The 13121-nt window shown below is 39.1% G+C and overlaps 1 protein-coding gene across 1 annotated transcript in view; it reads left to right on the top strand.

Annotated features, from left to right (window-relative positions):
- Window positions 1-693: 693 nt before the first annotated feature.
- COLEC10 (collectin subfamily member 10) overlaps window positions 694-13121 on the top strand; it is a gene marked incomplete at its 3' end in the record, with an annotated part of 32485 nt that continues 20057 nt past the window's right edge. Inside the window, exon 1 of the mRNA XM_084230114.1 lies at window positions 694-934. Coding sequence (XP_084086240.1) covers window positions 787-934 — 148 coding nt within the window. The 5' untranslated portion in view covers window positions 694-786. The remainder of the gene's footprint in view (window positions 935-13121) is intronic.

The following is a 13121-nucleotide window of genomic DNA, read 5'->3' as shown; positions in this document are numbered from 1 at the left end:
GTTTGCTATGATCGGCAAACCATTAACATCCTGTTTAGGCAATCAATACCCTTTATCCCCACATCTTTGCAAACAGAGTTTTGCTTACATTTCAGAATATTTTCTTAGGATCCTGTACCAGAAAATCAATTATTAGGCTAAAGGCTATGCACTTTTAATATTCTCAATACTTATTAATATTTTTAATATTCTTGATACTTATTGACATAGTTACACTTTTCTTTGCAGAAAAGTTGGTGTTCTTTCCTTTTGGGTTAAATCCCAAGATAATATTTTGTAGCAACAGAAAAAAAATGGAGAGCAGTGGGGGCATCAGTCTTCAACTGTCACAAGGGTCATGAAAACTTACTCAATAAAAGTCCTAACCCAAGTATAGTGCTTACATAACATGGAGGTTATTCAAGAAATCTCTGCTCAGTCTTTCTGGAGCCCAATATGTAAGTGCAACATGGGGTATTAAATTGTCAATTCATGTACTGAGCAGAAGGCATCTCTAGCCTCTGAGTTCCTTGAGATATTTCTACTGGCCTGCACACTTGAGTGTTTAGTTCAGAGATAATTTTCAATAAACTGTTGTCACTTGAAAATAAACAGTCTGGACAATGTATGGTCCATTTGGAATACTGAGAAAATAAACAATGAGGACGTGCTTCCTTCTTGTCTTTCAAGGCCTTTTTGGAATGTATTGCACCCGATATTTCACTTTCTTCCTGAAAGCAGAAGGTTTTGTTTAAAATAAAGCTGTTGTGTGGCACTCTGGGTGACTCTTTTTGAAGAACCACAGCAATGGGCAACTTTGGAACCCCACTTAGAAGAAACCAGTTCATCCTCTTGGTGCTCTTTCTTTTGCAAATTCAGAGTCTTGGTCTGGACATCGATAGTCGTCCTGCCACTGAAGTCTGTGCCACACACACAATTTCACCAGGACCCAAAGGTGAGGAAAGAAAACGAGATTTCCATATATAATAAGTAAGCTCTCTTCCTCCATCTCTCAACTCCATGCTAGCTCTCAATTGTTTTCTTCTCTCCTCCCTAGCACCTGCCCGCCTTCCTTCTACTTTGGAAAATCAATACCTTATCACTCATTTTGAAACTCCCCTGCATTCTAGGTAGGAGAGCACTGGAGCGGAAAGAGCCTGGGGCAGGGATGTGTTAAGACTCTTCCAGATCAGGGGAAAGTCCCTCTGTCATGCTATTCCAAGGAAAGATAACCCAAGCAAAGCATCAGACTTAGGGAATCCTCTTCTTAAGAGCATTACTAATTTGGGGAAGTTTTTTCCAATGTGTCTCATGCTGATGCTGGTAAAGCAATTAGACAAAAGTTCAGTGAAGGAAAAATTAAATCTTCTGTATATTTCATAAGTTAATGGGCTCTTGAGTTCCAACAAAGAGGAAAAATTTTGTCAAGGATTAGCAGTAGTATATAAAAGAATGTTTCTGTATTTGAGAGTGGAGTCTTCGGGGCCAAGTGCCTTCAGCTGAAGGATGATAGAATTTTGCAAAATTTTTCAAGTAGAGCCAAGGTCCAAATGTGCTTCAAGCAACGGGTTGATTAAAAATGCTGCTGTTTTCCTGGTTTCTGCTCTGACCCTTTTGTTCTAAAAGTGGTCACTGCAGTGCAAATTGGTGCTCCCTCATTAGTAATTCATGTGATGTTTCTTCAGGCTAGAGGGTGGAAGAATTGCAGCTGTTTAAAATTTTAAGTAGAAAAAAGGATCTTTCAAAGAAAAGCAGAAATACATCGCCCTATGCTTGTCAGTTATTTAAATGTGTATTGCTTAAAGTGCATGTTTCTTAATCAGTGAATTAATTTCCTCCTAAGATTGCAATCCAAGTTCTAACCTTTGATACCATAAAATAAATGCAGGGAGGGACAATGAGACCTTGGGGCTTTCAAATAATTTCTTGGGTGAATAAATGAATAATGTGAGGGCAAACGTTCAGAAAAGAAAGTTTCGATTAGAAAAAATGTGTTTACTTAAAACCATTTCTGGATTTTCCATGGAATATATGAAACTTTGCATTACTCTTGGAGTGTCATGGAGAATGCTGAAAATTCAAGTTTTCCTTGTGCCTGCAGATAAGCGAATCCATTTGAGAATAGAGCCATTAAACAACTTACTTGCAGGGAAATTGCAACTTTCAAACTGGCAGAATGGAACAAAGTGTTGTTATAATAATGCCCAAAATAAAATGCATTCCAATTCAACAATTCTATTCTAACTTACCCAACATATATTGAATACCTACTAAACGCCAAGACCTGTATAAGGCACAAGAGATGCATAACTAATATATATTAGTGTCATGAGCATGGAGAGAAGAATTCAGGAAGGAGAGCAGAAGACAATTCACATTTGTAGGATGTACCCACTGTGAGTTTCCCTATCATTTCTTTACCTAACGGTTTCTTCTTTCCCGTTAGAAACCCTATGGAGATTTCAAACAATGGAAGCCCCTTTAACCTTGTGCTGAGCCTGTGTACAAAGTATGAAATGATTAGACATCAGAAGTGTGTGTGACAAGAAGTCAGTGTCCCTGGGAGGCAGAGACTTGAAGAGGCCTCTAGAACCCTAAGTCTATAATGGTCCTGACATGATTTCTTTGTCTTCCCCTAGAGCCTGGGGGTTTTGCATCAAATGGGTATCAAGTTCCTTCCTTTTTTAAAGAGATTCCATGATTCTGGAATGTCTACTAAGTCCCAGGTATTATGTGAGATGCCAAATCTTTCCAGCCCAGGAAGAACTTGAGTGGGATACATATATATATTTCGAGCTGAGCAGTACCACAGGCTTGTAGGGTCAGGGCCCAGTCAACTCACGTTTGTCTCTGGATCGCCTACACAGGCACACGCAGAGCAGAGCAGCCTCTTCATCACTGCCTGTCACTTTTCCAGGCACAGGGCTCCATGTTGAGCAATACAAAAACAAGGCACTGTTTATATCTTCTCTCTCTCAAGATAAGAACTGCCATCTACCACACCTCTCCCCTTCATTAACACAGTGCCCTGGCCCCGCCCTGCCCCCGCCAAAAGGCAACTTTTATCTATTTAGCTCTCAATAAAATGAAAAAAAAAAAAGAGATAAAAAATTGATGACTCGGTAAACACATTAAAGGACTGGCTTATTTGCTTCTGTTTGATGGATAATTTTCCTAACATCAAGTTGGTCTATATATTTCTCCATTGCTCATCATCTCAATACTATATTTACTAAGCACTGTGCTCAGAAACTTCAAGATATTCTGAGAAACTAAAAATAAAAAGAAATTTTCACTAAATTTACTTGAAAAATCAGGACTAAATAAATTATTTAGAGTTCCAGGTGAAAAACCAGTAATACTAACCTTCATTTAATATGCTGTCCATATTATTTTCCAGTCACAACTTAGTGCAAAGAAAGTCACTGTGTTCAATCTGTTTGGCCTTCAGAGTGTGATTCCATCTATTTATGCTTCGGTTTCTTCATTTGCAAAATGGACCTTCATTATATAGATTCTGCTTTAAGAATAATATAAGGTAATCAACATAAACTCTGTGTTGTATAGACATAATACATAGATATTTGACACATACTATTCAAATTTCCTTCCTTTCCCTGTCTACTGAGTAACAATTCTGAGAATAAGCATTGTTCCAGTTGTTAAAACTACTTTGTTCAACATTATTTTTCTTTCTATGCCTTAAGTTATTATTTTAGGCTGTGGGAAAATGTTGGTTTTTTTCTCCTATCCTAGCAGCTTCTTTAACAACTTATGTGAAATTCTGACCTCTAGTGACTTTACTGGAGAACAACAATGACAAGAAATTTTAAGATACGATAAAAAGAATTTTAAAACTGTAAGAAATATTTGGGTGATGCTTTATCATTTTCAAGGACATTTCAAATACACTATCTTTCCTAATCTTCATATTTCTCCCTCTGTGGCAGCAATTATTATAAACTTAAAAATAAGGAAACAGTCTTAATGAAGTCTAATGCCCAAGTTCTTTGAAATAGAAATACTAGTCAGGCAACGTGAATTTCAACCCTGGCCCTCTGGCTCTGTAGATTCCATGAATCCACTGGTTTCTATATCAAGTTTGAAAATGCAGTCCACGGACACCTTTTAATTAGAAAGGGATAGGACAATGCCTAAGAATGTGGAGTTCATTCAACCACAAATTCCAACATTGTATTGAAAGCTAAAATATGCAGGAAGGAAAGAGATGCCTTCTCTTTGACAAGGAAGTCTACTATTTCATTAGTTTATTTGCAAATTAGTAATATTTCGCCCCACTGCTTATTCTGGCTTCTGCTAGCTCCTGGCTTCTCCCTGATTCTCCCACATCATTTCAAACTGCTTTTCCATTTGTAGTTTGCTCTGAGCATCTTTACTTTTTCATTCCTGATGCAGAATCTTTGCACTTGATCTCTGTATCAGCTCCTCTGTCTGACTCAACCTTACCCCAGATCATCCCCAAAACTGCTTACTCTCCTCATTCAGACTTTAGCCCAAATGCCATTTGCAAGGCAAGTCTTCACCTTCACTCTCAACGATCGTTTCCAACACATTATATTACTTTTGTAAGCTTCCTGCTAAATGAAAATTTTTCTTGGTATCTGCATATGTACCACCAGTTTGAGAATACAAGCTTCAGGAGTGCAGGGAATCTGTCTTGCTGAGTGTGGTTTCCATCTGCCTACAAAAGTTCGTGACACAGTATAGATGTCAAGATAAACATATTTGATTGATTAACCATTGAAATGTTCTATGATTTCCCAGCATTTTAACCTGTGGCCTTGACCTATGAATACAGGAAATGCTTGGAAATGCTCTTCAAGTGTTTCCTACAGTTCCCCCCTCCCCCCCCCAAAAAAAAAAAAAAACACTGCTCCGGGAGAGAAGTGTTACCATCACTTCTCCAATGGCCAAAATCTTCCACCAGTGGCCACTAACTTTCTGTGAGGACAACAGTCTCAGGCTCCTGTGCCCACTCACTTGATGCTACTTCACTCGGTAAAGGAATTCCACTCCTTTTGAGGGCGCCGCAGCTCCCACATGTAGCCATCATGAAGCCACAGGCCTGGCCTGTGATGCCTCCAGGGACCTCTTCCTGAAAACCCTGATGACAGCTGCAATCATGGCATCGGGAGCAGAAATGCTAACACACCCAGGCAGTTGTCATGTGCTGCTGCAAGTGCTATACAGTCACTTTGAAATGTAATAATCTCTGGAGACTTTGAGAAAGAAAACATTCTCTTCATTGGGCAGATTAAGAAACTGAGGTTCAGCACTATTAAGTCCCTAGACTTAATAGCTAGAAGGAGCTGGTGGAAACTTGATCTGTTTTAGCTGCAGGCTCTGATCAGAAGACCTTTTCTTGCACAGTGTCGACTTCCTCCACACTTTCGTGGAACTGGAGGAAATAGCTGTTCCAGTCTTGGCTTAAAGCGCCCTAGTCCCTGTGGGGCTGCGCACAGTAGATGCGGGACCACTCATGACTCTGGGGGGTAGGTGGCAGAGACCAGAGGACCCTTTGTTTGGAGTGATCTCTCTTTGCTGACTCCTTGGCTTCTAGGAAATGCACTCCTATCTGGCTCTCTGCTTTGCTGAACACAGCCTTGGATTCCAGCAACTGGCACCACTTGTGATTTCTCTCGTGTCTTCTTGGACTCCGAAGCAATGTGACTTCCCCAGAAAGGATGGCCAAATAGGCCCAGGAATATCTGGAATGCGTTCTCATCCAAATTGGGAGTTTCAGTCAGAGACAATTTAGTTTACCCCCAGTTATTTGTGAAAACAGAGTTCCAGGGTAAAATAACTTGTTCTCGGTCACACAGCCAGTTGACCAGGTTCCCCAGCCAGTCTCTGTTCCATTGCTCCGTGTTATATCATTGTCCTCACGTTTTATCATTCTCATTAAGCATGAAATGATCCTTCTTTCAATTTTATCAATTAACATTAGAAAAGAGTCCTGTGAGGTCAGTGTATAAATATGGTACAGAATCGCTTAAACTCAGTCACCTTGATATAAATTAAGCTGCTCATTTCTTTCTGGTAATTTTATCAGAGAGGTTGAGCAAGTAGACATTTTCCCCAAGCCTTTCTTTTAATTGTATTAATTTACTGGATACTTTCCTTATGAATTTTAATATGTATTTAATGCATAAGTACAGATCAAAATTTCCGGTCGCTTGGCTTTTCTAACTATCTACTCTGGTATGTGGGTGTTCTGAAACATTTTGTTCTCCTTTTCCTGTTGGGTAGATACCAAAAAATATCTTAAGATTAGATGAGGAAGGAAAGAGTAAAACTCTAATGAACCAAATTGTAAGGAAAAAAATTCAAAATGTAGTCAAAGGTACTGAATGGTAATAATGAAAGAGTTTGCTTCATTTTAATAAGGTTACTTCTTGGGCCTCCCTGGTGGCCTAGGGGTTAAGTCTCAGTGCTACCACTGGGGCAGCCCTCTGTGATGGCCTGAGTTCGATCCCCAACCAGGGAGCTGACCCACAAGGTGCATCAGACCTCTCCTGTCTCACCCACTGCTCCCCTCAGCGGTGTACTTCAGTAGATTTGCCCACTCTGCTCCCCACTCTGTCTCTGGTGAATCTTCTCACCCCTGTACCTCTGGCCTACACCCCAGTTCTTCTACACAAAAATAAATAAAATCTTAAAAAATAAATGGTGCTCTTTACCCATACTATCATTCCCCCCAATTCTCTTATATCACGATTTGGCTACATGTCAATCACTACCTATTACTACAGTAACAGGTGCTTGCCTGTTAGTAGAGTTTCTGAGCTTTGGAGACAAAATATAAATGATTTTGAATTTGAGGTCCTGCACCTATTATTTATGTGATCTTAAGCCTCAGTGTCCTCACTTTTTAAGTGGAGATGATACTGCCCACAACAAGCACTTATTTTAAAAACTAAAAACATATGTAGCATATAGCTTAGCTGTCATTGTTTCTTCTATTGTTCCATTGCAATTATTTGTCACCATAAGCTTTTCTCTCTTTCCACATCCCTAAAGTAAGGCTCACTGCTTGTAAAGTAAGGCTCACTGCTTGCCTATAAATAGAAATCTGCCAGGAAATGCTACCACCTTTTGCTCCTTGCTGCAATTTTCAACCTATTTTTAGTCCCATTGCAAAGTCCATTTTTTATTTATCAGTAGCTCACAACTTGAGACCAGCCATTTTCTTGACAGATGTTGCCTTCTTTCTGTAGTTCTCTGACTGAGCCCAGTGTTCCTTATCAGTGAAATGGAAATGATAATGGTGTAAATGCCTCCAAGGGATATAGTGGGGATTAAATGAGTTAAGACAAACAAAACCAAAATGGGCTTCCTCATCAGTGCAAAAGGATGGTTAACAGTGTGACTTCTTCCCCTGCCTATGTTGAGAAATGAGTTAAAGCCACAAAAAGCTTTAACATCCTCCTTGACTCATTGTCAAGGGCTCTGCAAATAACAGCAAGTCACGAGACAACAAGACCCCAAGGAAAATGAGAATGTTTTATCCTTTTTTCCTTCCTTGAAGGAATATTTACTTTAGGTACTCTCTGTGCCCCAGGCAGGCAATTCTATTGGCCTTGGGTCATGATGATAGGAGATGGCCAGATCCAAATATCTGTCTCTCATGCTATTGAGGGAAGAGGATGTACTGAAGGGACTCCACAAAGACAGGTTTTATGGATCCCACCCCCACCCCAGGCCAGAGAGATTCAAGGCACCAAGGACTACAAATCCCATAATGTTCTCACCACCCAAGGGAGAATTGCTGGGAACTGAGGGTGGAGTTAAGCAGCCAGCTTTGGTATATAACAAGACATGTGAGCGTTGGAGGGGGTGGTTCTTGTAACACCCCCCCCACACCCATCAGCATGTTATTGGGGTTCCAGCTCAGCAGAACTGGTAGGACGCATTCTCCAACTTATCTGTCTCTCTTTCTCTCTGGGTTACTCCTTACTTCATTTCCCCTTTTTTGTAAATAAACCCTTTATTAACCTTTTTGTGTGTTCCTGCAGCCAAGTCTAATTATAACTCCCTTTAAGCACGGGTGAGGACCCACACTCAGGCCAGCCCATTTCACATTGGGGTTGCCCTGTGACAGTTCTTCTTGAGTTGATGAAAATTTACTTTTGGAAACTTTCTAATTCTAATGTTAAAAATGGCGATATTTGGTCTCTCCATATCTTTAGACGCTCATAACTAGTCTTTCCGGTTTTAACACCACAATTTGATCTGTATTCTATAATTTTATAAAATTCTTTAAATTATATTTTATAGTCTTTCTACTCTTTTGGAAAGGAATTATAAATATATATGGTAAATATCTGATAGTTGGAGAAGTAACATCTAAATAATCTGCTTGTTTTCAAATTATTTATCTTGGTTGGTCTTGATTTGAAGAGTCTGGAAACCTCATTTTAGGTCTTTGTGGCTACTTGACAACATTTGTGCCTGTTGAATTAATTACCAGAATGAGATTCTGTATAATTTACAAAGGCTTTGTTCATTGTTTTGCTTTAGCTCCACTGATGTACTGTAGGAATTATTATCTCAATTTAAAGAGAAAGAAACTTAAAAAACAGAATTCATCTGACTAAATGTGGAGATCTAATTGTCTTTATTAAAGGACCCATGGGTTGAACAGATCCCCTCTAGCAAATAGAAAGACTGAAAATGTTGTACCTACTGGGAGGCTTTTATAGCCAAAAGGGGGCAGCAAAAAAAAAAAAAGAAAGAAAGAAAAGGATTTCCTCAGGCAAAGCCATCTTCCCTTAAGGGAAGTTGGGATGCTGACCTGCAAGCTACAAATTGATTGGTTTAAAATTCTGATTTGGGGAGAGGCTGAAACAGAAAATAAGTTAGGAGCTTAAGACTTAGGATGCAGCATCCCAGTATGAAGGATTTCCTTTTCAGCCTGTTGTTTCTTTCTTTCTTTCTTTCTTTTTTTTTACCAAACTAAAGTGCTCTTGATATTCCAGGCACCCTTCAGCTCTTTGTAGGAAATGTTACTTTATTATTCTGATGTATGAGGAATCTGAGGCTCAAAGAATTTAAGTGTTACTGAAGTCTCACAGTCAGAGTGATGGAGGCAGGATTTGAACCAGGCACTCTGCCCTAAAACCCCCATGCCTCACCTTGCACTGCATAAGCCCCCCACTGAGTCCTGGATGAGTGTGATTCCTCCTGGATTATGTTTCTACAGACTAGGCTGGGAATGCATTTTAATAATGAATGATATGTGGAAGTGGAAGAAAACTTTCATGTTGTATTTTTTATTAAATACAATGTTAGTTTTTTTTTTTCTTTCTTGTTACTCAGACATGCAGTGACTGCAAAAATCTTGCATGCTCAAGTAGTAATCTTTTAAAACCAAATAAGCCTGAAAACAAAGACTAGCTGCTTTGGAATTCAAGCAGGAAAGATGGCAGTATCCTTGAAATCCTCACTTTTCTCTACTAGGTTACATAGGAAACAGTTGAAGGGGATGGCATTCATGGGTCCCTCGAATTGATAGGGCACAGTTGGAGGAAATGGCTGACTTCATGACTGTGTATCTCAACAACCTGATTTGGGCATATTAGGCACCCAATAAATATTAGCTGTCATCATCACTGACATTGATATTATTAAGTTAATCCCACTATACTACTGCCTTGCATATATGCCCTTGCATTTTTTTAAAGCTAATACTGGGAAAGCAGATTTATTTTATTTCCTTATTTGATTTGTTACCTTGTCATCTCAGGAGAGAGAAATGCAGTTAAGTAAAAGCCTGTCCTTACATTATTGAGCTTTCCAAAGACTCAGCTTGTTAGATACTAACAAAACAATTGGCAATACTTTTTTAAACGATTCATGACATTTAAAGACCTTGTTTGATACCTCCTTCCAACTCAAATTTTAGACTAAGACTTTGTTTTGTCTGAGATAGTACTCTTATAGGGCAGCCCCGATACAAAACGGGGTGCCTGACTGTGGGTCCTCACCCGTGCGCTTAAAAGGACTTATTAATACTCTACCGCAGGCACACGCGAAAGGTTAATAAAAGGTTTATTTACAAGGGAAGGGGAAATGAGGAAATGCACAGCTCAGGGAGAAAAGTGGGAGACAAAGTTTGAAATGCGTCCTACCCGATCCACTGATCAGGAATCCCAAATGGCACTCAGAGCTGGCTGCGAGTCAGGAGCCGTGAAGCCAGGAGGCAAGCGAGAGAGCGAGAGACCCCAAAGCCCACGTGTCTGGTTTTTATACCAACCCTCACTGCTTATCTCCACCCTCAGGTCCCAGCCACCTTCCCTTTGGTGGTAATGTTATAGGACAGGGAGAGGGGCAGCCCAAGCCCCGCAAACCTGCCTATTCTACATGGGTTCTGCCATCCGCCGCATCAACACAAAACATATGAGACTTTAATGGGAAGGAACTTTAATAAAAGTAGGAAACAATACAGGTAAGGCGAAGAGTCTAGTTTCTAAATGAAGCACCCAAAGTTACCCGTCCCCTCGTGGGTAAAACTCCATCCAAATGGGATCGGCCCAGAACAAGGCCCCAAAGCCTGCTACAAGTCTAAAACATCTTCCAGTGGGGACCCACAGAAAAGGGTCACAAACAACCGGACAAGCCCGGAAGGAAAAGAGCAAAATCAACATCAAGATAAAAGCTGCCATTGTCACCTCCCCACGGGTCTCACCCACATCTGTGTCACCCCGTCCACGACCAAAAGACAAGCACAGTTTCTTCACGTGTCTCTAGGCTCCATGCGCCTCCTCCAGGTCTCCTGGCTCCATCCTGCTTCTTTCCTCAGTCTCTTCTGCAGCTTCTCCTCTTCCTGCTCAGCTCCACCCTCCCTTGGGAGGGGCAGGAAACCTCCCCCTTTCCTGGGGACCACCCTGTTACAGTAACGGGATTTGTCTTTCCCAATGTACTGATGGCTTTGGTCTGGAGTGGGGGTGGAGTCCACAACGCCTGTATGGGATTAGTGCAGTACATCCTTTCCCCCTAAAAGTACTGTATCCCAATAACTCAGCAAAGGTCTTGGAAGTTAGTAGAAACTCAAAACTATTTTTTAAGGAAAAAATGGATAAGAAAACTTAAGTTTTAAATAATTCTCAAGAGCAAAGCGTAGAGTATCTGAACTTATCAGAAAGGAACTTATGCTCTAATTAAGTAGTTGGCATTAATACAATAGACTGGTGAAGGAATGGGGTGCCTTTGTGACAGATGTGGGGTGGTCACACACATCCGAATCATATATAGTGTTGTAAACCAACATCATTTCAATAAAAATATAATAAAAAAAAGGTAACAATGCATTTTTAAATATTTCAAGACCGTAATTAGAAAGCAGTAACAAGGAACTGGATAGTGAATTACCAAGGAAATAATTCTATCCATAAATTCAGAGAATCTAGAATTTAACGAGACAAGACTCAAGTGTTCTCGCTATTTATCCTATTGGTTTATCTTTCCTTCTAAATAGGATCAGTTACATAGGACTCTCCAAGAGACATTCTTTATAGAACATAACATTAAGTGCATTGTTTATACAGAGATCTTTCTCAAATTCATTATTTTTAATACCTGTACAATATTCCTCCTTGTATTTTCCTTAGTCACAAATCCCAGATGGTAAACTTTCACATTGTTTATGGATTTCTTTTGGTCACCATAAACATTCTCATTTGCACAATTGTGCTAAGAGCTATTCTGGTAAAAACAGTTTCCCTACAGTAAATCAGAGTGTGATTTTTTTTTTTATTTTGGTTATCATTGACAGATTGTTGACATTAATTACAGAAATGTAGCATTTTACATTTCCAAAACGATGACTTAATGCTTGCTGCATCTGTAATATCTTAAGATATGATTAATCTTTTAAAGTTATTACTAAATCTAATGGTTAAATGTAATATAGACTCTTGTACATGTATATATTTTTTCTGATTCAGAGTGAATATGGACATTTTCTTCATGTCATTTATTGTTTATATTTTAGATCATTATTTTATTTCACTTATTGTCTTCTTTTGCAAATCAATTTGCAAAAGCTCTTTGCATATTAAGTATATTGATCATTTTTGTATCTTAGCATTTGTTTTTTTCTCTTGTCTAATACATTAGCTTTTAAACTTCAAATGTTTATGTGGAAACTATTAATATACAAACATTTAATTTCTTATATGGCTACATATGTCTATCTTTTCATTTATAACTTCTGATTTTCTCCTTTGAGAAGATAAATTCCAAATGGAGAGAAAAGTGAGAACAGTAGCTACCTCTCATTGGAAGCAGGAACTGAGCACTATTCTGATGAACAATGGATAAGCAAGTTGGACAGGAATAGAAGGTCATCCAGGTCAATATCAAAATAATGCCAAAATTTCCACTGATGCCAGTGGAACTGATGCCAGTCTGTGGAAGTCCAAATACTAGATTAATTAGATTGGACATGATCTATGAACACAGAGGAACTGTTGATATATTCGGAATGGGGCAGTTTTATAATGAAAAGGTGATTTTATAAAGATTATTTTGCAAAATGGTTTGGAACAGTGAAGTTCAGTTCAAGGAAACCAATATTTCAACAACTATTTATTGAACAGACATTACTTTAGTCACTTGGGATATATCAGCACATAAAACACCATAAAGACGTGCAAGGATCAAGAGAATAGGAAGAAGTAAAGTAATGGCAGTAGGGTGAGAGGATAATGAAAGGATGGATGTAAGTAAAACTAGGAATTAAGGTGGGCGTGAGGAATGAGGAACAGTAGAAGACAATTTGGATATTTATCCTGGGAGATTAGAACAAGGCAATGATATGGGGAGAAATAGACAAATTAGAAGAAGAAACCAAAATATGGGGTGAAGGGAGCAGAAGAAGCAGCGTTTAGTGCTGTCCCTGGGCAGCTTTACTAGATGATAAACCATCACCACAGACTTCCCAGCAGACTGAGGTCAATTCATCAGCCTGTCATTATTGAGAATGGCATTTCAATGACTGATTTGTCTGACTGTATTATCATTAATCTCGCATTTATCCATCTTGTCTTTAAGGATATTGTTCCTTCTATTTTGAAAATCTTTGGGTTTTTTTTTTCAAAGTTTTAAAGTTTTTGAGTTAT

This window comes from Talpa europaea, assembly GCF_964194135.1.
Source record: "Talpa europaea genome assembly, chromosome: 3".
NCBI lineage: Eukaryota > Metazoa > Chordata > Mammalia > Eulipotyphla > Talpidae > Talpa > Talpa europaea.
This window is presented reverse-complemented; position numbering and strand designations above follow the sequence as displayed.